We start from the raw sequence: 25,576 nt of genomic DNA, 5'->3' as shown, positions 1-25,576 counted from the left end.
AGAGGTGGGTACCAATGCATGCCTGGGTCATTCATATTTTCAGATGATCTTATATGTGGATTAAAATTTCTCATGTAAAGAAATGAGAAAGAGAGATCTGTTTAAACAGGAAAAAGTTATTTATTTTCAATGGGCTTTGCTGTCATCTCCTGGTCTTCAGAAAGTTTTGTTACAAAATTTTTCATTGTGAGTTGGAACCTTATTCCAAGTCTCTGTTGATCCAATGTGGATGTGGGACAGTGGTGGTGAAATATTTAACAAGGAAAATCATCAAATAGCCATGCAATTTGAAAAGTTATTTTGTTTTATTTTCATGAGGTTCAGCAATTCAGTATGCCATCTTCAGCTGTCATATGACCTCATGTATAGACATTCAAACTTGTCGATATAGGCATACTGGAGCCATTAGTACCTGGATGTTGTGATTTCATATACCAAGCCATCGTATTAGTTGATAAAACATTGAATATTATGCAGACGTTAGTCAAAAATCAAATGTTTACACTCAAAAAGCACTTTGTTCACTTGAGTGCTACATTTATGGACATTACCGTCTGCACGAGGTGTTTTTTGAGTGTATATGTAGCACTCATGTGCACAGGCTGCTTTTTGAATGTAAACATTTTATTTTTTACAAACCTTTTCATAATGTGCTGCATTTTATCAGCTAATATGACAACTTAGCATGAGGTTCCAACTCACAGTGAACATGTTTTATAACAATGTTTGAAGACCAGAAGATGGCAGCAAAGCCTGGCAAAACTGGTTGTCAAAAATAAATAAGTATTTATGTGATCTTGGTTATATGTGGATACTGGACATGTTTCACTACTATCAAGGGTAACATAAGGGCTGTGAAACATTAGCATAGAAGTCTCCATTTCGTTGTCCAGCTCTACATCCAACGTTTTGGCAGTGGGTCCTTATCAACAGAAGCTTGTAGGATTTCCTTTCACTGTTGATGATGAAAGGAAGACAGCTGATAAAGTGTGAGACATACTTGAGCAGCAGTGTCTCAGACTCTTTGTGGATAGCATTTCAAGAGGGATCCAAACATATTACAATGCATGTAGTGGAGCGACTTGGAATTGAATGTTACCCAACAGCAGACTTTGATGTCATAGTTGTGAAAATATTTGCACTATTAAAGAAACTTCTTTTATTTTGGTTGTAGTTTTGTTTTTCTTTCGCAGTAAAATTATTTTTTTATGTTTCATAAGGCTTAGTCTGTTATTTCTTAGATTTTTTAAATTTTAATGCTGTTGATAGAAAACTTTGTTTGAGACGTTTATATGTCATCAAAGTTATTTGTATTGTAGACTTATTTTGAAGTGTGCCTTTCATGTTTGGCTTTATATGTCTGCTTTGCTAACAAACTCTTCTCTTTTATTACCATGTAAACTGACTATTATATTTCCTTTCGGTGATAATGTTGTGCAGCAGGTTTTGACATTCCCATACTATTTCATCTCATAGTGTTCTTCACAACTAGTGAACAATCTATGAAGATATTATCTGTGAATGTGCTACTGGTTTTATGGGCCTTAGCTTGATACTGACTTTATCTGGCTGCAGGACTCTAGTAGACCCGTCAACATACTGGACCGTGGAGAATCACTTGAAAAGTTAATTTTGAAATCCCCACATGAAAGTAACTTTGCGTGTTTTGCAAGGACTGAGCTTAATGTAGTTTCAAACCTGGAGAGTAAAATACTGCATTCTGAACTGGAATGTCTTTAAAGGAGATGCAAATACTCCATCACAGCTTTTAAATGCTTGTTCTGCAAAATATTTTTGTATGTCAATATTTTTGAATAAAGTATTATATTTGGCATCAATGATCACTCTACCCCTTCTACAAAAACTCTTCACCCAAAAATTGCGTAAGATATATCTCTGTATAAGAAACCTAGAAGCCTTCTCTACAAATATCATTTATTTATCACATGTCATTATTACAAATCACATTGATGAACATAAGCAAAGAATAACATCCTTATGGAAACATCAAGGTTATGTGTGGTGTCAAATGAACCATCAGTCATATTAAGAAAGTCTTTAAACTGCCTGATGTAGGCTCTTAATGAACATGTCTGTACTGTATGCTTGATTATCTGCCTTTCTGATCCACAGTTGCACATTGTAACTGTATTTAGTTTCCATTTATACCATGAGTTCACACATTTACATTGGTTAGTTTTAATTCCACGTAGCTGTATCCAGGATTTTCTCTGCAGCTCAGAGCTGTTTATTTTTTCAGAGATTTCTTGAGATCTGTAGCACTAGCTTCTCAGGTTTTCTCCCAGTGTTACACAATATCAAAGTTATTATTTTCAAATCAAATAGCTTTTGAAAATAATTTTTCTAGTGTGGAGTCATTTAATATTCATGTAATCAGAGAATGAATGAAAAAGCTAGAAGGTAGAAGTACTCTTAATCATGCTCAAAATCAACTGCAATGTGTGGTATAGCTTCATGGGTGTTTTCCTGGTGTAGAAAATATTAAGCCAGATGAGGTTGCAGCATTCTCCTACTGAATAAATCAGAGCTAAAGCTGTTGTTTGTAACTAGATGCTATAGAGCCCCATTTGGTGCTACATAGCTATTGTAAGGTGTTATACCTTGTACAGAGTTTTTCAGCCATCTTTGTAAGGTTTTCCTTATAGAATTGAAGCAAAATTCTACAAAAACAGTGATTGGGGATACAAATAATCTTGGAGTCTAGGTTGATCAGCAGTTCATGAACACTGTCCTTAATTCCCCATGTATTTCGATGAAACAGTCTTAATAAGCTTCTGTATGCATTACCACTTACTGAACAAATTTTTCCCACTAAAGAACACTTCTTCTATAAAGATACCTCTTAAATGGTTCCATCATAAAAAAGTCTTGTGTTTTATCAGTTATAATAAAAATGTGGCTTTGACTGGGTGCAGGTCCACTAACTGAATTATTACCTATAAGCTTAAACAACATTTCATTCCCAGTGGTATTGAGGGGCAAATCTTGTATACTATAACCTGACACAGGGGTCAGTTCCAGAATGAAGCTCTCTCTTTCCAGTGGAGTGTGTACTGTTTTAAAACTTCCTGACAGGTTAATAGTGTATACTAGGTCATCCTAGATCCACAGGGTATGAACGTGACTCATTTGACACCATCGAATTGTTAATCTTGTCAGCAGTCAACAGCACAAATTAAAGTTTCATATTAACTCATTTTGGGTTGACCATAGCTTGGCAGTGCTGTACAAAGTGGACAATATTGGCGAAAGGCTGAGTTTTACCCTTATCCAAGTTATCACTCATATTATAAGCTCAGTTTCTATCAAGGCTCATGAATTAATCTTTCACTATCACACAGTATGTATGTTGTTCTGAAACTTCCTGACAGATTAAAATTGTATGCTGGACCAGAATTCAAACACAAAACCTTGCTTGTCAAATGTAACCAAAGTAATAAATGATTGTTTCCCTGGCACTGCTTTGTAAACAGAAATTTTTATTGGTTTCAGTTCATCTTTGAACACCCACATAAGTGATTGCTGCTTATTTTGGAATGTTACTATCCTGGATTTTCCTCAGTGGTCTCACTGCTTCTTCCTGATGTCTGGTTGCTTGCTGTAATTTGGTTTTGTATCAAGTTTGAAATGCTGGAGACAATAATGCATTAGTTAACTTGACACATTTCCTCTATTATTATCACTCTTAACATGCAATGTTAAGCTTTTCTACAACAATTCATACAGACTATTAATCACTGGCTAGTACAATGACTAAACAATGAAATATTTCGACAGTGGCAACTTTTATTCCCCAATTCTTATTGTCACATGACCTAAAGTTAAATTTGCTTGTGAAGGAACAATAACTGTTCAAATTTTCATTAGTGATCAATTTTACACTATTAACAAACTAACTGAAGCAGAAGTGTTCACTTTTGGGGGAAGATTATTATTGAAATAAAATGTGACTACATAATATTACCTAATTGATTTCCAAACATCAACATTGACTAGGAGATATTGACTTCATGCAAAGACAGACTGTGGCATTATCCATTACTTACATTTATGGACATGAGTAATAATAAATTTCAAAATATAGACATACACATTGATTATTGATACAAAAGAAAGTAAATATAGGGAGCACAAAACTATACTGTGCAAAATAGTGATTTTGTTTAACTGTGAGGTTGTATAATGAGAAAATTAATAAGATCGTAGGAACTATGTTGTGAATAAATACAATGTATGCTCTCATGAAGATTCACAATTCCCATTTACAATTTATGTGAGATACTAACTCAGCAGTAACGACTCAAATCACATTTTTCAACATTTTTATAATCAACCACCTTTAGAAAAGACTGTTTACAAGGATCTTCATGTTGTAGTATGTTGAGTTTCATGCAGAAATCAAGGCTGAGCCATGGTAGATTTATGTGGTTAAAGAAGACACATGTATCACTGATCATTGATGCATCATTTGTGCATCTGCACATAGTTTGTCCTTTGAAGCTTTACCACATTGTGATGCAATTTTGTACATTTTGGGTGTGAAAATTTTTGTGAGAAATGATAGTCACTTTACCGTAAAAAATGTTATCACTCAGAATAATATCTACTGTGGGAGTATCTTAAAAAGACTGGGGGTTGCTCCTTTCGTGGGTATTGTTTATACAGGTTGATATTCCTCAGAAGATGCGTAAGGTGGCTACAGATACATGAACTGAACTTTTAATAGATTCTCTTCTGGTCACAGACATACAGTCAACAAAGAGAAAGAATTCCTCTCAACTGAGATTTTAGTGGCCGTGCTTCAGCATCATTCTCAGCCTAAAGTTTTAACTTCTGCTACAGAAGACATTGCCAAAGTTTGTTCAGTTCAATAATTTGAATTCTCTGATGTTATTCCTTCTAAAACTAAATGCTTTGTCCTAGTAGTGACAATAAAAAATCACAATTAATTTATACTAAAAAATGCTTTAGTCTGTGTTTTAAATCCCATAAATCACTTGTTGGTTGGTTGGTTGATTTGGGGTAGGGGAAAAAACAACAAGGTAATCAGTTCCATCAGATGAGGGAAGGATGAGGAAGGAAATTGGCCATGACCTTTCCGAACCTTTGCCTGAAGCAATTTAGGGAAATCACGGAAACCCAAATCAGGATGGCCGTACACAGTGCTAACCACTGTGCCAACTCACTTGATCATAAATCATACATATAACTAAGGAAGTAAATGTCAGGCACAAAAATCAGTTTTGCCACATTTATTGCTATGACAGAAAGCTGCTTCATTTTGATTCATTAAAAAGAATCTTATGTTGTGAAATAAATATTGAAGCAGTTTGTATTAACGTATCACTGTCTTTATTTTTATAATGTTGATGGATTCTTCATCACATCATCAATCCAAGTTATAGCCTGAATACTTCAAGCTTTTTGCTGTAACAACTTTATACAGATGTAAGTGACAGTTTTTCTGAAAGAAGTATCATTGACAATACAGCATGTAAATGGCATAATATACACTATGTGATCAAAAGTATCTGGACACTTGGCTGAAAATGACTTACAAGTTTATGGCGCCCTCCATCGGTAATGCTGAAATTCACTATGGTGTTAGCCAACCCTTAGCCTTGATGAGAACTTCCACTCTCGCAGGCATATGTTCAATCAGGTGCTGGAAAATTTCTTGGGGAATGGCAGCCCATTTGCTGCACTTAGGAGAGATATTGATGTCGGTTTGTGAAGCCTGGCATGAAGTCGGCGTTCCAGAACAAAAGTGTTTTATAGGATACAGGTCAGGACTCTGTCCAGGCCAGTCCATAGCAGGGATGTTATTGTCATGCAATCAGTTCCTGCAACAGGCCGTGCATTATGAACAGGTGCTCGATCATGTTGAAAGATGCAACTGCCATACCTGAGTTGCTCTTCAACTGTGGGAAGCAAGAAGGTGCTTGAAACATCAAAATAGGCCTGTGCTGTGATAGTGTCATACAAAACAACAAGGGGTGCAAGCCCACTCCATGAAAAACATTACCACATCATAACAACGCCACTCTGAATTTTACTATTGGCATTACACACACTAGCAGATGACGTTCACTGGGCATTCGCCATACCCACAGCCTGCTCTGGATCATCACATTGTGTACCGTGATTCGCCACTCCACACAATGTTTTTCCACTGTTCAATAGCACAATGTTTACACTCCTTACACCAAGCTAGGGATTGTTTGGCGTTTATGGGCATGATGTATGGCTTATGAGCAGCTGCTCCACCATGAAATCCAAATTTTCTCACCTCCCTCCCAACAGTCATAGTACTTGCAGTGGATCCTGATGCAGTTTGGAATTCCTGTGTGATGGTCTGAATGGATGTCTACCTATTACTCATTACAATCCTCTTCAACTGTCAGTGGTCTCTGTCAGTCAACAGACAAGGTCTGCCTGTATGCTTTTGTGGTGTACATGTCCCTTCACTTAATAAAACATTCTCGGGTTTCAAGCCGCGTCAAGTGGTTTACTGCCGACGAGCTTTCAGCAGAGATCTGCTCTGCCATTGTGAAGTGGATGACTGTCAGGTGATTGTCATTGCCGTGCTTATGTAGCCACACTGTCACTCGAGACGTCGCTCGTGACATCACTGGTGCTCAGTCCTGCACCATGCATGGTAATGTTTTGGCCGCAGCACCAGATCCCACACTGTACTCAGCTGCATTCCACTGTCTCTACTGAGGGTGTTGTCAGACATTCTAATCTCTGTGGCCTCATTTATCATGCTATCCCAGAAGCCATTAGTCCATTTCATAATAGACGTCATTTTCCAGAGCATGTTCTGCTACAGCAGATTTTTCAGGATAGTGCAGACAGTAACACCTTTCATGTTCTATGCAGTGCTGTTCAATAGTGTGAACAGTGTGGATGACATAGAACTGCCCACATCCACACAGTATCTTGTAAATTCCTGGCATTCTCAGGCCTACATCATCTTTCACAGATTTCATTAGTTGCCAGATCTTTGCCAGAGGCCCGAAGATTGTGTCTATTTTATGCCTCTCCAGGAGCCGATTAATCTTCCCTGTTGTCGAACCACAAAACGGTAAAAATGCAACCTGCTTGGTGTCTTCTTCAGATGTCTTCTACCATTGGGACTTGGATGACACTGCTTGTAAGATCTGTTTGTCGTTGCAACCATTTCCCTTAAAAACTTTGCGTAAGTGGCTCAAATATCTCAGCACATTTTCAGCATCTGAGGCAGTTTCAGCTCGATGTACTAAGGTCCTCAGAAGTGACTGTTTCTGTGCTGGGTGATGGAAGCTGGCGGCGTGCAGATACCAATCCATGTGGGTAGGCTTGGGGTAAATGCTATGACCTAAAGACCCATTGGGTTTATGGCAGCAAGCACGACTATGAACAGCAGGGAACCCTCTTTCTCTACTTCCATTGTGAAGTTGATGTAGTCATTGATGCTGTTGAGGTGCTCCAGGAACTCTTCTGACTTGTCATGTCCATGTGACCAAATGACAAAGGTATCATCGACGTAGCGATAAAAAAAGCTCGGCTTTGCAGGAGCCATGTCCAAGGCGATGTCTTTGAAATGCTCCATAAAGAGGTTGGCTACTACTGGAGTTAATGGACTTCCCATCACTACGCCGTCAGTTTGGTGAAAATATTCTCCATCCTGTATGATAAATGATGACACCAGAGTGTGCCTAAATAAATCCATAATGGTGTCATCAAAGAGCTGGGACAGCAAGTCAGTAGAGTCTGTGATGAAGACACACGTGAATAAAGAAACCACATCGAAGCTAACCATAATATACCCTTCAGCAAGTTGCAGACCTTTAATTCGATTGATGAAGTCCGCCAAATTCATTATATGGCGTCCACAGTGTCCAACGTGTGTAGAGAGTAGGCTGGCCAGATGTTTAGCAAGTTTATAGGTCGGTGATCCAGTGGTACTCACTATCAGCCTCAAGGTGTGTCCATCTCTCTAACTAACTAACTGCTTATGCTCCCAAAAATCAGATTTACAAGTACATCAGAGATCATAGTGACAAAAGAAAGAATACACATAAGACTAATATCATTGCAATACAAACATATCGATATATCAAAGTACCTCTACATTAATGAAATCAAATCTGAATGTTGTCTCAGAAATACATCAACTACTTTGCAGAAACCAGTAGAATATTGCTGGTATCGAGAGGTTGAGTTGAGGTGCCGTAATGGTTACGTAATTAGTACCATTACAATGTGGGCAGTGTTGGTGCCTTGGGGAGGAGATTCTTCATAGTATTTTCTTCCAGCGATGACCGTTTGAGAAGCTCTGAAGTCTTCCTCACTATTCTGGGAGTTGGTTTCTGAGGTAATTTTTGGTATGTGTCTTCCTCAAACATCCGTCTGATTTTTGCCTCATAGTCAGCTCGTTCCATTAAGACAGCAGCATTGCCCTTGTCAGCTGGTAGGACTGAAATATGTTCACTATTTTTATATACTTGAATTTCGCATATTTCATGACAGTACTCACTTTTCCGTGAAATGTTTATAAGATGATATTTGACTTTTTTGTGTTGCTTCAGTTGTCTAGTGAAAGTATGATTCCATAATGCTGTTTCGTCAGCTGTGGAAATGTCCTGGTTCAATGCATTTGCCTCATTTTTGGTACTTCAAATACCATTTTTCTGAATGTGCTTCCTTCTTGATGTTTATTTAAAAAGGTAGTAGAATAACTCATTTTTGCTGGTCACTTGCAAATTATTATAACAGGGACCAGTACATTGTTCCACCATGACACACCGAGAGTTCACTGCCGACTGACTATGATCAAAGACTCCAGCATCAAAGACATTTCACACAACACACAAGCTTCCACTTGTAACCAGTCTCTTTGATATTCTTCGTCACATCTACTAATATTAATCAATATGCTGTCACTCTCAAACATATAAGCAAATTAGCATAAAATAAGGCAAATTACAATTCACAAAAAATATTCTGACAAAAATATAAGAAAACATTTACAACCTCCCTCATTAGATCTGGTATAGACAAATCCAGTAGAAAATAACACATCTAATCTCCCAGATCCATTACAGGACAACAGTGAGAGGATCATTCTGGAGAGCATGGAGGCCACTGTGTTCAGCTCTAGTCATGTTTGAAGCTGGTGGTTTGGATTTTAAAAGAACACAGCTCGTTTCTCTACGAATTTCCTCAGCCACATCACTTGTAAACTTACAAACTGCTTGTTCAACACCTCTCAATATGTCAGCGAAGGGGATGCTTTGTGGTGAAGGAGCAAAGTTAAGTCCCTTCTAGTGAGTACCATCAGATCACTGACCTACAAACTTGCTACACTTCTGGCCAGCCTCCTCTCTATGCATGTCAGACACTGTGGACACCATATAAGGAATATGACTGACTTCATCTATCGGACTAAAGGTCTGCAACTTGCTGAAGGGGATATTATGGTTAGCTTTGATGTGGATTCTTTATTCATGTGTGTCCCCATCACAGACTCCATTGACTTGCTGTCCCAGCTCTTTGACGACACCGTTGTGGATTTATTTAAGCACACTCTGACGTCATCATATTTCTTACATGATGGAGAATATTTTAATGAAACTGACGGCATGGCAATGGGAAGTACATTAGCTCCAGTAGTAGCCAACCTCTTTATGGAGCATTTCAAAGACTTAGCCTTGGACATGGCTCCTGCAAACCCAAGCTGTTTTTATCGCTACATCGACGGTACCTTCGTCATTTGGCCACATAGTCAAAAAAAGTTAGAAGAGTTCCTGGAGCATCTCAACAGCATCCATGACCACATCAACTTCACAATGGAAACAGAGAAGGAGGGTTCCCTGCTGTTCTTGGACGTGCTTGCCACTGTAAACCCAATGGTTCTCTAGGTCATAGCATTTACCACAAGCCCACCCACACGGATCGGTATCTGCATGCCACCAGCTTCCATCACCCAGCACAGAAACAGTCACTTCTGAGGACCTTAATACATCAAGCTGAAACCATCTCAGACGCTGAAAACTTGCCGAGGGAATTGAGCCACTTACGCAAAGTTTTTAAGGGAAACAGTTACAACAACAAACAGATCTCACAAGCAGTGTCATCCAAGCCTCAAAGGAAGAAGACCTCTGAAGTAGACACCAAGCAGGTTGCATTCTTACCGCATTTTGGTTCGACAACAGGGAAGATTAGTCGGCTCCTGAAGAGGCATAAAATAGACACAATCTTCTGGCCTCCGACAAACATCTGGCAACTAATGAAACCTGTGAAAGACAATGTAGGACTCAGAATGCCAGGAATTTACAAGATACCATGTGGATGTGGGCAGTTCTATGTCAGCCAGACTGTTCACACTATTGAACAGTGCCGCATAGAACAAGGAAGGTCTTACTGTCTGTGCTATCCCAAAAAGTCAGCTGTAGCAGAACATGCTCTGAAAAACGAACACCAAATTTCATTCGATGAGATATCTATTATTAAACGCACTAATGGCTTCTGAGATAGCATTATAAATGAGGCCATAGAGATTAGAATTTCTGACAACACTTTCAATAGAGACAGTGGATTGCAGCTGAGTACAGCATGGGATCCGGTGTTGAGGGAGTTGAAGGGGGCCCAGTGGTCGCACAGCCAAATCATTACCATATATGGTGCGAGATCGAGCACCAGTGACGTCACGAGCAATGGTGCGGCTATATAAGCACAGCAGTGTGGGCAGTAAACCACTTGACGCAGGTTGAAACCCGAGAAAGTTGTATTAACAGATATAATTGCGAAAGCATGCATTCATACATGTCCCTTCACTTTTCCACTTCACCATCACATTGGAAATGTGGACCTAGGGATGTTTAGGAGTGTGGAAATCTTGCATACAGATGTATGACACAAGTGACTTCCAATCACCTGACCACGTTCGAAGTCCGTGAGTTCCGTGGAGCACCTCATTTGGCTCTCTCATGATGTCTAATGACTACTGAGGTTGATGATGTGGAGTACCTGGCAGTAGATGGCAGCACAATGCACCTAATATTAAAAATGTATGTTTTTAGGGGTGTCTGGATATTTTTGATCATATAGTGTAAAAGTTAATTTTATCATAGATCTTGTAAATAGTACAGTGGTATCTTAAAAACAACAGTCTTAGCTTACCTATAAGGAAAGATTTTGAGGCATCATAATTATTTTGATTCATGCTGTTAAACAGATTTGCGCAAAAAGGCTCATCTTTGATCTTCTTGACTGTGTGTGTGTGTGTGTGTGTGTGTGTGTGTGTGTGTGTGTGTGTGTGTGTGTGTGAACTTGTGCATGTTTCGGAGAGAGAGAGAGAACTGACATATTTTTGGGGGTACCCCTAATATTCTGGTCTCTTAATGTTACATTGTATATCATTTATTTATCCTTCTCTGCCTTATAAATCTTTTCTGTGTGCTGTTTTTGTTTCCTTGTAAAATTTGTGCAGTTATTTACCTAAATCTGTACTGTACTGTAAAATCTAGTACATCATTATATTTTTACTCATAAAGTTTTTTTGTTTGTCTGTAACAGTCACACACCCAGTATATAATATAGATGATTCTTCTCACATTATACAAAAAAATTGTAAATAATGTGGACTGGAACATGCCCTTCACTGACATTGCTTCCTAAAAAAATTTCCCCATTGATAATTTAATTTCTTTTTCTAATTTGATTTTTTACATTGCTCTTTGTGCAGTCTGGAGCTCTCTTAGCCTTGGGAGTTGTTAACTGTGGTGTAAGAAATGAATGTGAACCAGCAAAAGCACTGCTGATGGATTATGTTTTACATGACAGCAATATACTACGTATTGGATCAGTTCTAGGTGATTATCAAATTCATTTACATTCTGCTATTTACCATAAAATATAAAATATTTTTTTACCAAAGTAACTATAGCAACGTTTTTGAAAAATTTGGAGAGCCAGGACAAAGTTAATGAAATTGTAGAGAAGAATGTTTTGTTTCCTGGCTGTAATAATAAAGTTGCGCATGCATATGAGGAATTAACATGAAAAATGAAAAATAGCCTAAAATTATAATTGATAATGGTCAGATTATCACTTCATATTTATTTTGTACTGTAACACTTAAGAGCAACAGAATGAAAAGTAATTGCTGTTTGTAGAGAGTGGAAATCGGCTTTATCAGATATCATGTTTCATTCTATTGCACCAAAATAATTATAAAAAATGTGTGGTTCTTACTAATAAATAACTTATCAGCATCTCAACATATTTATGATATATGGCAAAAAAATTTGCTGCTATATGGTAGACAGCAGCACAGTCATGTGAAGTAACATTGTTTTTCTGTAAAAATTAGTTAATCTGTTTCAGAGCCTCATGTATAATTATGACTTGTTCCATATCCATGAAATTCTTTTGTATACTGGATCAACAAATTATGAATTAATTAATAAATAAACCATGATGAGAAAATACTGTATGAATGTATATTCATTTCTTAATGGTTTCCAAGGAACAACAATTTAAAACTTGTGTCATTAGCAGTGTTGGGCAGTTAAATGTGTACATTATTTGTATTGATATTTGTTGACCACTTGCATAAAGGAATGACATGGCAGATTGTACTTTTATAACCTCACTGAGTTAAAAAAAATTAAATAACTTAGTAGTGCAGTTTTTATTCCATTCTGTAATGCCAGCAATGATCATACACAAAGATCCATTATATGATGAAAAATCTGCTTATGTAGATCAGAGGACCATTGAAAGTGCTATACAGTCATGTGTATGTCTACAATAACTGCAGTAAGACTGTGAGGTCATCTGTTTAAGAATGTCAGTGGCAGTTTCTTGTGTGAAGAAGACTACAAAGAGCAGTGTTTCCTGTGATTTCCAACTTTAGTGTGAATATGAATTTCTCACAGTATCCTTGTTATATTTGAACACCAAATCAACATAATGTAAATGATAGAGAACGCTGTGCTAGCAACTGATTGTTGCTCAACAAATGTCTGTGGAAAATTTTTTGCAGGACTAGGTATTTCAAAAATTGCTGGCATGTATGCCAATTTGTGTATGCAGAGAATGCCAGCTAGATGGCATTTTATGTCTGGGTAATTATTAATGATGGATTGATTGAACACGTTATGTTTATGAGTAAACTAGTGTTTTCCCTCTGTGGAGCCAACAGAAGTCACAATTGTGACATGAACAGATGAAAATTGTAATATGAAATGTAACAACAGAGTGGATAATAATTTTCAGTCTTGTTTTGCAATTATGATCTAGTGTATTTTTATTTACAACAGAGTCATTAATCCAGGCTTTTAATGACCAATCTTAGTGAAGCGCAATATCTGCAGTTACTTTTGAGAACTTTTGCTGGGTTACTTAAAATATGCTCTTATCGCAGATAGAGATGGAATTTACTAGCAATAAAAGAATAAAGCATATACAGAAAGATTCAAAAGAAAGTATTCATGTGATTACAGTAATGACTTTATTTTGGAAATCTGGATATAGACTGAAAGATTAGCTCTCACAGTTTCTATGGACATTCACAGACATTTGGTGTGGGCTCCATTTGTGACATGACAAATGTCCATTCGATGCTGTATTTTGCCAGACCCAATACAATGTAACTTGATCAAGGGATCTAGGTTAGCTGCTATAACTCCCGTGGAAAATAATGGTTTGTAAACCATGCTCTTCACACATTCCCAAAAGAAAAAAAACATTGGTGTTGGGTCAGGTGATCCAGGAGGCCACGACAAGAACAACGCATCATTTGACCCAGCATGACCAATCCAGCACTGAGGAAGATTGTCATTGAGGTGGCTGCATACAAGGTTAGAGCAATGTGGAAGGGCTTGTCCTGGTGCTAAATGAGGCAGCAACCATAGAGAAAGCATATCGAGATAGGTTGTGTCTGTAATGGTAGAATCTGTGAAGAAGAGAGGACCGGTTACTCTGCAATTGGTTATTCCAAAGAATACATTCAGTTTTGAGACTTATGTTCGTATTCCAGAGAGGCATTTGTATTTTTTGTACTCCATATTCTCAAATGATGCTTGTTCACTTTGCCACTTAAGTGAAGTGTAGCTTCGTCAGAGAACACAATCCTGTCTGTGAAACCATCCACCTCTATTTGTGCTTGAAAATCATTGCATAACTGTCTCAGTTATTATTTATAGGATAGTTTTAGGGCCTTTTGCACAACACCATTGATCTGGCACAATGTGTGGATTTTATCAGGCTGTTTTCATGATCATACAAATGTTTCTATCTTTGCATTCACAACAGATGGCCATCCCGTGGTTTTCTTCTTGCATATGCATCCTGCTTCCTCAAATTTCTTGGCCAGCTAGCAATGTTGTACCAGTGTAGTAGCACTTTACCAAACCTGATCTGAAAATTCTTCAAGCAACGATTATTGGTGATGATTTTGTGTACTCTATGACATGACACCAGTGATGGACAACAGCAGTGACTTTCCATTGTTTCATTGTTGCCAACCTAAACTGTGTGAGTTAATGTTTCAGTCTATATGTGTATTTCTAAAATAAAGTCATTACTGTAGTCACAAGAATATTTTCTTTTTGTCCCATTCGTATTGAATCACCCTGTATTTACATCATGGTTTCTATTCAGAATGATCCATTGTTCATCTTTTAACATTCATCTGTTTAACCTTCCAAAATGTAGGTGTATCAGTGCTTTGTTACTCCCAATATAGTAAGGAAAGTTATGGCAGAATGTAAATAATTTAGGAGTAAAAGGAGCAGCAGCAGCAGAGGTTTTGAGTCCTCGACAATCATACTAAAAAGAATGAAAACTTCGCTAGCTTTCAGAAGAAATCCTTTGTTGAGTTAGAGTACAAAGATGCACATGCATATGCACACACACACACACACACACACACACACACACACACACACACACACACACACACACACATGCGTCTGTGTGTTGTTATAACCTTTAATCCTAATAAATTGCGTGGATATACAACGTAGAGCAATAGCGAGTTACATGCTTCCAACTCCGAATCTGTCACTCCACTGCCGTGCCGTGACATGCGGCCGGCGCCATTCATAGCCAGGTGGCGCTCCCGCGCTCGACCGAGTTGCGGAGCGCCTCTATCGCCGTGTTCGCGTACTGACGTAGCGGCACTTTTAAATCTCGTGGCACTGTCACAACACTTTTCCCCCCTTGAAAAAAAAACACTCACTTCCTTGGAGACAGGGACAGTGCGGAGACATCCATGGCCTCTTGGGAGGCCCCGAGAAGATCACGCGGAGAAACACAAGAGTATGGTTGAAAATGTCCAGGACGGAAGCTTGCGCGTGGAACGCGCCTCCTGGACGAGATGATGGGGGAAAACTCCGGAGCAGCATCCATAGGTGTCGTGGACCTGGGGGTGTGCTCCAGCGAGATGTGTCCCGGAGAAGGCGGCGCCGCGACTGGGGCCGGTTCCGGCGTACTCGGAAGCGGTAGCGACGTCGGCTGCAGCAACACGCCCGGAAGATCAGCAGCAGCGACAGGACTGGCTTCTTGGGCTGGTGGAGACGAAAGAAGGGGCGGTGGCCCCGGCATGGCCACCACTCATGGGCGCATCTGGTCGTAATGGCGAACAACCATGCCATCGTCCGTACGTATTTCACAAAGCCGGCGGCTGCGAAGAGCCTGGACCACCCCTGGAATCCATTTAGGGCAAGATCCATACCCCCGTGCCCACACGTCGGCACCCACCGGGTATTTTCCCGCACTAGGGGACACAGTACCAGGCCTGACAGGGTGAAGCAGGTGGAGTAGAGTGCGCGGTTGGCGGCCATGCAAGATTCCAGCAGGGCTGCGATCACCCAGAGGCGTGAAGCGATAAGAACTCAGAAATTGCAACAGAGCGTCATCTGTGGAAAAATCACTAAGGAATTTTTTCATCTGGCTTTTGGAAGTGCGGACAAGGCGCTCGACCTCCCCATTCGATTGCGGATGGAAGGGTGGTGCTGTAACATGATGAATCCCTTGTCCAGTACAAAAATCACGGAAGGCCTGCGAAGAGAACTGAGGACCATTGTCCGTGACAATCGTGGATGGAAGACCTTCTAGCACAAAGATTTTGGACAAAGCCAGCGTCGTCGCCGCAGTGGTGAGCAACGGACATCGAACAACAAACGGAAACTTCGAGAAGGCGTCAATCAACAGTAGCCAATAAGTGCCGAGGAAGGGGCTGGCAAAGTCAGCGTGCACCCGTTGCCACGGCTGCGCCGGATCAGGCCACGGAGAGGGCATAGTACGAGGTGCAGCCAGTTGTTGAGCACACTGACCACACGCAGCGACCATGTGGGCAATGTCCGAATCAATACCGGGCCAATAAACGTGCCTGTGGGCCAGGGACTTGGGATCCGATGCCCGGGCCTTGGTCCTGTCCGGCCAACCCTGTTGAACAAAACCGATCACCTGACGCAGGACCGGGTCCCACGCAGTAGCCGACACAACCTGCGAACCTGTAAGTGGAAAACCCTCGACCGCGCGACGTTCTTCCTCATCAATGTGGAAACAGAGGAGTTCATCTCGATCGAAAACTGGGTCTGGTCCCATAGGCAAACGTGACAACGCGTCAGCGTTGGCGTTCTGGGCCGTGGGGCGATAGTGAATCTCATAGTGAAAACGAGACAAGTATAGGGCCCAATGTTGCAGGCGGTGAGCTGCCTTATCTGGAAGCGATGCCGAGGGGCTGAACAGAGAGACCAGCGGCTTGTGGTCGGTGATGAGGTGAAACTTAGAACCATAACGCTGAACTTTTTTAGAGCATAAATGATAGCGAGCGCCTCCTTTTCGATTTAAGAGTAACGCCGTTGGGCATCGTTGAGGGTCTTGGAAGCGTAGGCGATGGGTCGTTCCGACCCATCCTCATACCGATGGGCGAGAACAGCCCCTAGGCCATACTGTGACGCATCAGTCGCCAGAACCAAGTGCTTACCCGGACAGAATGTGGCAAGACAAGGCGCCGACTGCAAATGAGCCTTCAGGCGGACAAAAGCCTGCTCACACTCGTCGGACCAGCAGAAAGGAACGTTTTTGCGTAACAGCTGATGCAGAGGATGAGCCACCGCCGCCATGGAGGGAATGAATTTGTGATAATAAGCAATCTTGCCTAGAAACGCCTGAAGTTCTTTGACCGTAGACGGCCGGGGTAGAGCGGTAATGGCCGCAACGTGCTGTCGTAGAGGACGTATACCCTCACGGGACAAGTGGAAACCAAGATAAACAATGGAGGGTTGGAAGAACTGTGACTTGTCCAGATTGCACTTCAACCCAGCCGAATGCAGAACCCGAAACAGCGAACGCAAATTGCGAAGGTGCTCCTTAGTGGAGGCCCTCGTGACAACAATGTCATCCAGGTAGTTGATGCAGCCGGGAACGGAAGCCGTGAGCTGTTCCAAAAACCGCTGAAAAATGGCCGGTGCGCTAGCGACGCCAAATGGTAACTGCTGGTACTGATACAACCCACAAGGAGTGTTGATGACGAGAAATTCCTTGGAAGAATCATCCAACGGCAACTGATGGTATGCCTCCGATAAGTCAAGTTTGGAAAAGAACTGGCCCCCAGCGAGCTTGGTAAATAACTCCTCAGGACGGGGAAGAGGATAAGTGTCAATGAGGCTCTGAGCGTTGACAGTGGCTTTAAAATCACCACACAATCGCAGACTCCCGTTTGGTTTAGAAACCACCACGATGGGCGATGCCCATTCGCTGGAGGTAACAGGAAGGAGAATCCCCGAAGCTGTTAACCTGTCTATCTCAGCTTTGACAGGTGCACACAACGCCATCAGAATAGGGCATGCCCTGAAAAACTTAGGGCGAGCTGCAGGTTTAAGAGTAATGTGGGCTTCAAAATCCTTGGCACGACCCAGACCAGCAGAGAACACGGACGAGAATTCAGAACACATGCCATCCAGCTGTTGATACGGAATATCTTCAGATATGAGGTGCACATCATCATCAATGGAGAACCCAAACAACTGGAAAGCATCATAACCGAACAGGCTTTCAGTGCCCGCATGATCCACCACATACAACGTGAGGGGCCTAACAACAGACTTGTAGGCAGTGGAAGCATCAAACTGGCCAATGATAGGAATTTTCTGCTTATTATAAGTTCGTAGATTTCACGTAACTGGAGACAAGGGAGGGGATCCCAACTCCAAATACGTGCGAGAATTAATGAGAGTTACTGCAGAGCCAGTGTCCACTTGCATGCGAATGTCTTTATCCAGAACACGAACAGTAACAAACAACTTATTTGTTTGAGAAAGCACACAGTTAACGTCCATGTCCGATGCCTCATCCTTGTCGACAGGAACATTAGGGGACTGACACACAGAAGCAATGTGGCCTTTTTTCCTACATGAATTACATGTGGCCCAACGTTTTGGACACACGGCCCTGTCATGCTGGACGAAACAACGTGGACAAGAAGGAAGTGCGGAACGGACCTGCTTCTGTGGTTGCTGTTTTCGCTGCGAGTGGGGCGGCCCAACGCAACGTTGTTGACGCGAGTGAACTGCCGTCACATCGTCGTTCCCCTGTGAAACAGGCAAATTGTCCGTGTCGAAAGTGGTCTGTACAGCACCTACATAACACCAAGCATCTATTTGCGCACCAGCAGCATGAGACACTTCAAAAGATTGAGCAATGCGTAGAACTTCCGACAACGACGGGTTTGGCAGTTGTAAGGCACGTTGCCGAACTTCTTTATCAGGAGCAAGCCGGAGAAGAGCGTCCCTAACCATTGAATCAGCATAAGACTCATGATGAGTGTCCGTGACAAATTGACATTTCCTACTCAGACCGTGTAGTTCCGCCGCCCAAGCCCGGTAGGATTGATGGGGCTGTTTATGACACCAGTAGAACGACACGCGGGCGGCAACGACATGGGTATTTTTTCGGTAATAGGTAGACAATAAGTCACACATTTCTTGGAAGGACAGAGAGGCTGGTTCCCGCAGAGGGGCTAACTGAGATAGCAGCTGATAGATCCGTGGGGAAATCCAAGATAGAAATAACGACTTTCACATAGGAGTGTCGACAACGCCGAAAGCCAAGAAGTGTTGCCGCAAACGCTTCTCATAATCCTCCCAGTTTTCAGCGGCCTCGTCGTAAGGAGGGAACGGAGGCGGAGAAGAGGAAGACAGACGATGAGTAAGCGACGTCGACAACGCCTGAATAGCAGCCGTCAGCTGTGTTTCTTGCGCCTGAATAGCAGCCGTCAGCTGTGTTTGTTGGTCAATGAGCGCTTGCAGAAGCTGTCCCATGTCTGCCACGACACGAACACACAATGCCACAATGCAGGAAAAAAAATATCCCATCCTCGCCGCCAAAAAGTGTTATAACCTTTAATCCTAATAAATTGCGTGGATATACAACATAGAGCAATAGTGAGTTACATGCTTCCAACTCCGAATCTGTCACTCCACTGCCGTGCCGTGACATGCGGCCGGCGCCGTTCATAGCCAGGTGGCACTCCCGCGCTCGGCCGAGCTGCGGAGCGCCTCTATCGCCGTGTTCGCGTACTAACGTAGCGGCACTTTTAAATCTCGTGGCACTGTCACAACATGTGTGTGCGTGTGTTTGTGTGTGTGTGTGTGTGTGTGTGTGTGTGTGTGTGTGTGTGTGTGTGTGTGTGTGTGTACACCTAGACAGTCATGGGTTGATTTTAAGTGATCGATATATTGTGAGATGCCAAGTCTTTACTCTTCCCTGTAGTAACAGTTAGCTTCTTTTCTGAATTTCCTGGTCACTGTCTTGTTCTCTCTTGATGTTCTGGTCCTGCTATGCAGTGCCACATATCTGACCACCGACTTCTTTTCCAATTGCAGAGGAGAGAGAGCTATAAGAGAGCTTCTACAAGTAAACAACTCACTACAAAATCACAAAATATGGTTTCCATAATTCTTCTATATTCAGATAAGTTCTCAATTCACAACAACAGATAATTAATAAAGCTTTTCAAACAACATGTTCATCCATGATGCTTCAGTGCTCGAACAAAATCATAAGTTTGTATTTAAGAGAGCATGGCACAGAGTGTATATAACAATATTCTTTTTTAGTTAGTGCTCGACCATTGTCATCAGGCCACTTTCTTCTTTGAAGAACACAGCATCCCCAAAGCATGACTGCAAAGTGCAAGTGACCCCTCACTGGCCAGTCCAAATTACTTATTGCTCATCACTTTCTGTGCTGTACTCAATTTTTTCTTTCTCATATCTGCACATGAGTTCCAACAAACTCAGACACAGTGATGCTCTTTACATACTACTAATTAAAACTAGTCAAAGGAAAGAGAGATGTGTTGCTCTCTTCACAGAAACATGTACCACTCCAGTGTGTGTGTGTGTGTGTGTGTGTGTGTGTGTGTGTGTAGGTACTGTAGCTCATCAAAGGGTTTATTCCAAAAGATAGCAAAGGCTTCATTCTTATTCACATGCCTGTCCATGACTCAACACTCTGCTATTTGGTGTGTGGGCTCCATTACTCATAAATTATGTACATCATTACTATCAGGTATTTGTATGACCTGATGCACGTAATCTGTGACCTACTGACAATATAGTCAAAGTTTACTGTACATTTAAATGAAGTGCAGTGTACACAGTAATGTTCTTCCGTATCTAGAACCAGCTACAGTTTTTCCTTGATACCGTAAATTACTTCTCTCTGTTAATGTGTACAATTATTCATTCCTGAAAGTCTTTCTTTGTGATAGACTGTACAGGATAAAACGTATGGAAGAAAGAATAAGTGCTGGATTATTTAAATACCAAACGTATTTTTGCAATGTTGAACATACAGGTTTTTGCATACTTCAGTTGGTAACATTGTCCCATAAAATTTGAGACAGAAGATCATATGTCAGTATTTGTTTGGTGTATTTATGATATGTGATGATTATAATCCTCTGAGAAACAACCACATATTTCTGATGAAATGTTTTTAAGATAATTCATGTGAGATTAGCAACTTCTGCTGGGATGCCCAAAAGCGTGGTTTGAGCCCATCGGCATGAGTTATTGAGTATTCCACTGAAGCAGTTCCATACTAAGGTAAGGTGAACCACATGGATGCTAGTCTTCTAAGCCACTTAAAGAAGGTAATTACTGAATCTTTAGCAAACATTATGTGCCACAGCCATGTGCTTCTGGTCAGTCTTTCTCTCTCTCTCTCTCTCTCTCTCTCTCTCTCTCTCTCTCTCTCTCTCTGTGTGTGTGTGTGTGTGTGTGTGTGTGTGTGTGTGTGTGTGTGTGTAAGATAATGACATTTTCAAGAATGTGAAATGTGTCTTGACTTCAGGAACATAAATAATATCGCTTGTGTGTACTACCATTTTTGTCAACAGGTCTTGGGTTAGCTTATGCTGGCTCGAATCGTGATGATATTTTGGAATTACTGTTGGTTGCTCTGGCAGATGAGAACTCCAGTCCTGAAGTGGTTGGTCTAGCTGCTGCAGCTTGTGGTCTCATTGCTGTAGGTACTTGCAATGACACTGTTGTCAGTGCAATTGTTCATCGTTTGCTCCATATGTCAACAATATTGAAAGCTAGCACATATGCTCGTTTTCTACCACTGGGCCTTGGTCTCTGTTTTCTTGGTAAGTGAAAATATTTAAATATATTTTTAATAATATTTCCCCATCATCAGTGGGTTCTCTTTATTTTTCTGTCAGATGTGTGTACCTGTAAGTTGTACCTGTAATTGTAAACATTGGCCAGGAATGCCCTCTCATAATTTTATAGTTTTTGCAAATGAATTTTCCTTTTAACACGATGTACACCTAAATATCACACACTAACAAAATGGAAAGGGTAGATTGCTACTCAACACATAGAGGAGGTGCCGAGTGACTGACAGGCGCAATGAAGTACGCTACTAAAATAGAAATCATCTTTATTGTGCCTGTCTGCTGTTCAGCACTTTCTCTATGTGGTGAGTACCAGCCTATCATTTCCATATTGTTGTTATTCCATCCAGGATTTCCACATCACGTACTGTTGCTCACATAACTTCTTTCATCTGCAGTACAATTGATATTTTTGTATAGTAAGCATAACTGGCTAAAATTGAAACTTCTTGGCAGACTCAGACTGTATGCTGGATCAGGACCTGAGGTGAGAAGTTTGCTTTTCAAGGGCAATACAAATACTAGTTGAGGTATGTAAGCAGGACACACACTCAAATCTTAAATTGAGCCAGCAGCTCTATTCCTTTCCCGAACTTCACATTTTTCATCTGTCAAGAAGTTTCAAAACAGTAACATACTAGTTAGATAGTTAATTATTGCAGAGTGAAAGATTCATTCTGGAATAACAGAATTAATTACAATAATGTTTTATACAAGATAAAATGCTGTTTTATATATCCACAAGTAACAAATATTATGATTTTGAGACAATTGATACCATGTAGGTCTTAAGATGACTTTTTAATCTACAGTACATACATTATTTGTTCATAATTTTTATTCAGTACAGGTACACTCATGATTATTTTGTTATCTAAAAACAGTACTTAAAATTCCTATTACTCCATATGGTAGTTTTACCATTGTACATTTTTAGTTTGCATGAAATTTTGAAAGGTTATTGACAAAAAGTTTGTCTCCCTTCTGACTCACAGCAGGTGGGCCCCTTTCAGCCTGATGTCTGAGTGATTTGCCATTCCTTTTTAACCTTCCCAAATTGATCTTTCTTTACCCTCTCAAGAAGGAATTATGAATTCAAAAAGCTAGAATACTTTCTTGTAATTTTGTATGCCTATAGTCAGTGCTAAGAATATTGCCTCCTGAAGTAAGTACTGTCCAGCAATCCTGTCCTATCTTTTTATAGTTTTTAAAACAGCTTCTTTAGAAGTACACCTGTAACAACAGGAGTGTTAGTACAGTTTTAGCCTGCTGTTCCATTTTCCATTTCAGTATTTGATTTTTCCTCCTCTTGGCCATTTACCACTGGACACAGTGACTGATTAATTTATACTTTTGGAATAAGACTAGTGAAAACTCATCTCAAAAATGGCCTTACTCTTTGATTATTTGACCAATTCTTGAGGACTGGTTGTAATCTAGAACTCTACTTGGATTCGATTACTAGAAGAGACTAGATATGATTACTAGAAGAGACAGAGAAGATCCAAAGAAGAGTGACACTTTCATCATGGGGTTGATTTAGCATGCATGTAAACATTATGTTGTGCTCATCATAAGCCAGTGGCAGATGCTGCAAGACAGGCATATATATACAGACATCAAAAAAATTTGCACCACACCAGTTCCCAGATCTCCTGAAGATAGATGTTGAGTGTGGATATTGTATCACAGACAAAGTCCCTTTGACTGTTCAGAGATGTCACTTAACCCCGCCCAAAGATGTAAACAACCATGCATGATCAGCGCCTATTAGATGGAGGGGGTCTGACAACCAATCAGTTCCAGTCATTCCACCAGGAGATACATGGCTCATGTTTTCTGTAGTTCAACCATGCCTAGACAGTCAGTACCACGGTTCAATCACGTCTGCATTTTTACTTTGTAACAGGAAGGGCTCTCAACAAGGGAATTGTCCAGGCATCTCAGTGTGAACCAAAACAATATTGTTCAGACATGGTGGAGATACAGAGAGACAGGAACTGTCAAAGATATGCCTCGCCCCGGCCACCCAAGAGCTACTACTGCAGTGGATGACCACGACCTACGGTTTATGGCTCGGAGGAACCCTGACAGCAATGCCACCATGTTGAATAATGCTTTTCATGTAACCACAGGACGTCATGTTACGACTCACACTATGTGCAATATGCTGCATGATACGTAAATTCACTCCCAATGTCCATGGTGAAGTCCATATTTGCAATCACAACACCATGCAGCACAGTACAGATGGGCCCAACTACATGCCAAATGGACCGCTCAGGATTGGGATCACATTCTCTTCACTGATGAGTTGCATATGCCTGCAACCAGACAATCGTCAGAGACATGTTTGGAGGCAACTCTATCAGGTTGAATGCCTTAGACACAATGTCCAGCGATTGAAGCAAGATGGATGTTCCCTGCTGATTTGGAGTGGCATTATGTGGGGCCGATGCACATCACTGGTGGTCATGAAAGGCACCGTAATGGCTGTACAATACGTGAGTGCCGTCCTCTGACCAATAGTGCAACCATATCGGCAGCATATTGGCAAGGCATTTGTCTTCATGGATGACAACTTGTGCCCCCATCATGCACATCTTGTGAATGACTTCCTTCAGAATAACGACATCACTTGACAAGAGTGGCCAGCGTGTTCTCCAGACATGAACCCTATCAAACATGCCAGGGATAGATTGAAAAGGGCTGTTTATGGACAATTTGACCCACCAACCACTGTGAGGGCTCTATGCCAAATCGCCATTGAGGAGTGGGACAATCTGGACCAACAGTGCATTAATGAACTTGTGGTTAGTATGCCACGATGAATACAGCCATACATCAATGCAAGTGGACATACTACTGGGTATTAGAGGAACCAGTGTGTACAGGAATCTGGACCACCATTTCTGAAGGTCTCACTGTTCAGTGGTACAACAGACAGTTTGTGGTTTTCATGAGCAATAAAAAGGGCAGAAATGATGTTTATGTAGATTTCTAATCCAATTCTCTTTACAGGTTCCAGAACTCTCAGAACCAAGATGATGCGAAACCTTTTTTGATATGTGTATGTTGGTTCACTGTTAAAAGTCCAATAGCATATTTTCCCAGAAGAGTCAAGCAATGTAATACTTCCTCACACATTCACTTTGCGAACTTAGCACATAAGAAAAATCAAAGAAATTATATATCATAAAGGTTCTTACTAAGCCATTCTTCCCACATATTATTTGCAAATGAAACAGAAAAGGGGGAAGGGGATGATAGTGTATCAAAAGTACCCTCCTATTTGGAGCCATATTTCAGTTTTGTAACTCCCTAGTGAAATACTGGACACAAAATTTTTACTTAAGAAATATAGTTATTATTGGCACTTTCTTTCGTTGCTATCAAATCTTCACAGACAGTAGACTACAAACAGAACTTTAGAAATGTAAGAGTTACTTATTTTCATAACATGCGAGCACATAAAAATCATGTGTGGTCCAAAGTAGTATCTGCAGGAATGCCACATATATGTGAAAGTTTCTAACTAGTTCATGAAACTTGAATTTCTAAGCCCTTCACACTTTTTGCATATTATTCAAATGAAACTTTACTAAGAACTGGAGGATAAGCCTTTACTTACTATGAGAATTAAGGAAACCAACCAGGATGGATACCACTGTCCAATCTAAACATGTTGTACAACTATCCTCAAAGTAGTAAATCTTGATGGACTGCTTTATAGGGAACAAATATGGATGAAATGCTCACTAACTTGCTCTGCAGACTGTGTGATAAGTCAAGCTCTCCTGATTGTTGATCAGTATTGAACCAATCATGTTGATCTAAGCCTGACCAAAAAATACTCTGGTCTGCATTGCT

At 40.8% G+C, this 25,576-nt stretch overlaps 1 protein-coding gene across 1 annotated transcript in view; it reads left to right on the top strand.

Annotated features, from left to right (window-relative positions):
- Positions 1-25,576, top strand: part of LOC124606058 (26S proteasome non-ATPase regulatory subunit 2-like) — a 206,139-nt gene that overhangs the window by 115,399 nt on the left and 65,164 nt on the right. The window contains exons 10-11 of the mRNA XM_047138020.1: positions 11,753-11,879; positions 21,425-21,676. Coding sequence (XP_046993976.1) covers positions 11,753-11,879; positions 21,425-21,676 — 379 coding nt within the window. The remainder of the gene's footprint in view (positions 1-11,752; positions 11,880-21,424; positions 21,677-25,576) is intronic.

The sequence above is a fragment of the Schistocerca americana genome, chromosome 3 (assembly GCF_021461395.2).
Source record: "Schistocerca americana isolate TAMUIC-IGC-003095 chromosome 3, iqSchAmer2.1, whole genome shotgun sequence".
NCBI lineage: Eukaryota > Metazoa > Arthropoda > Insecta > Orthoptera > Acrididae > Schistocerca > Schistocerca americana.
This window is presented reverse-complemented; position numbering and strand designations above follow the sequence as displayed.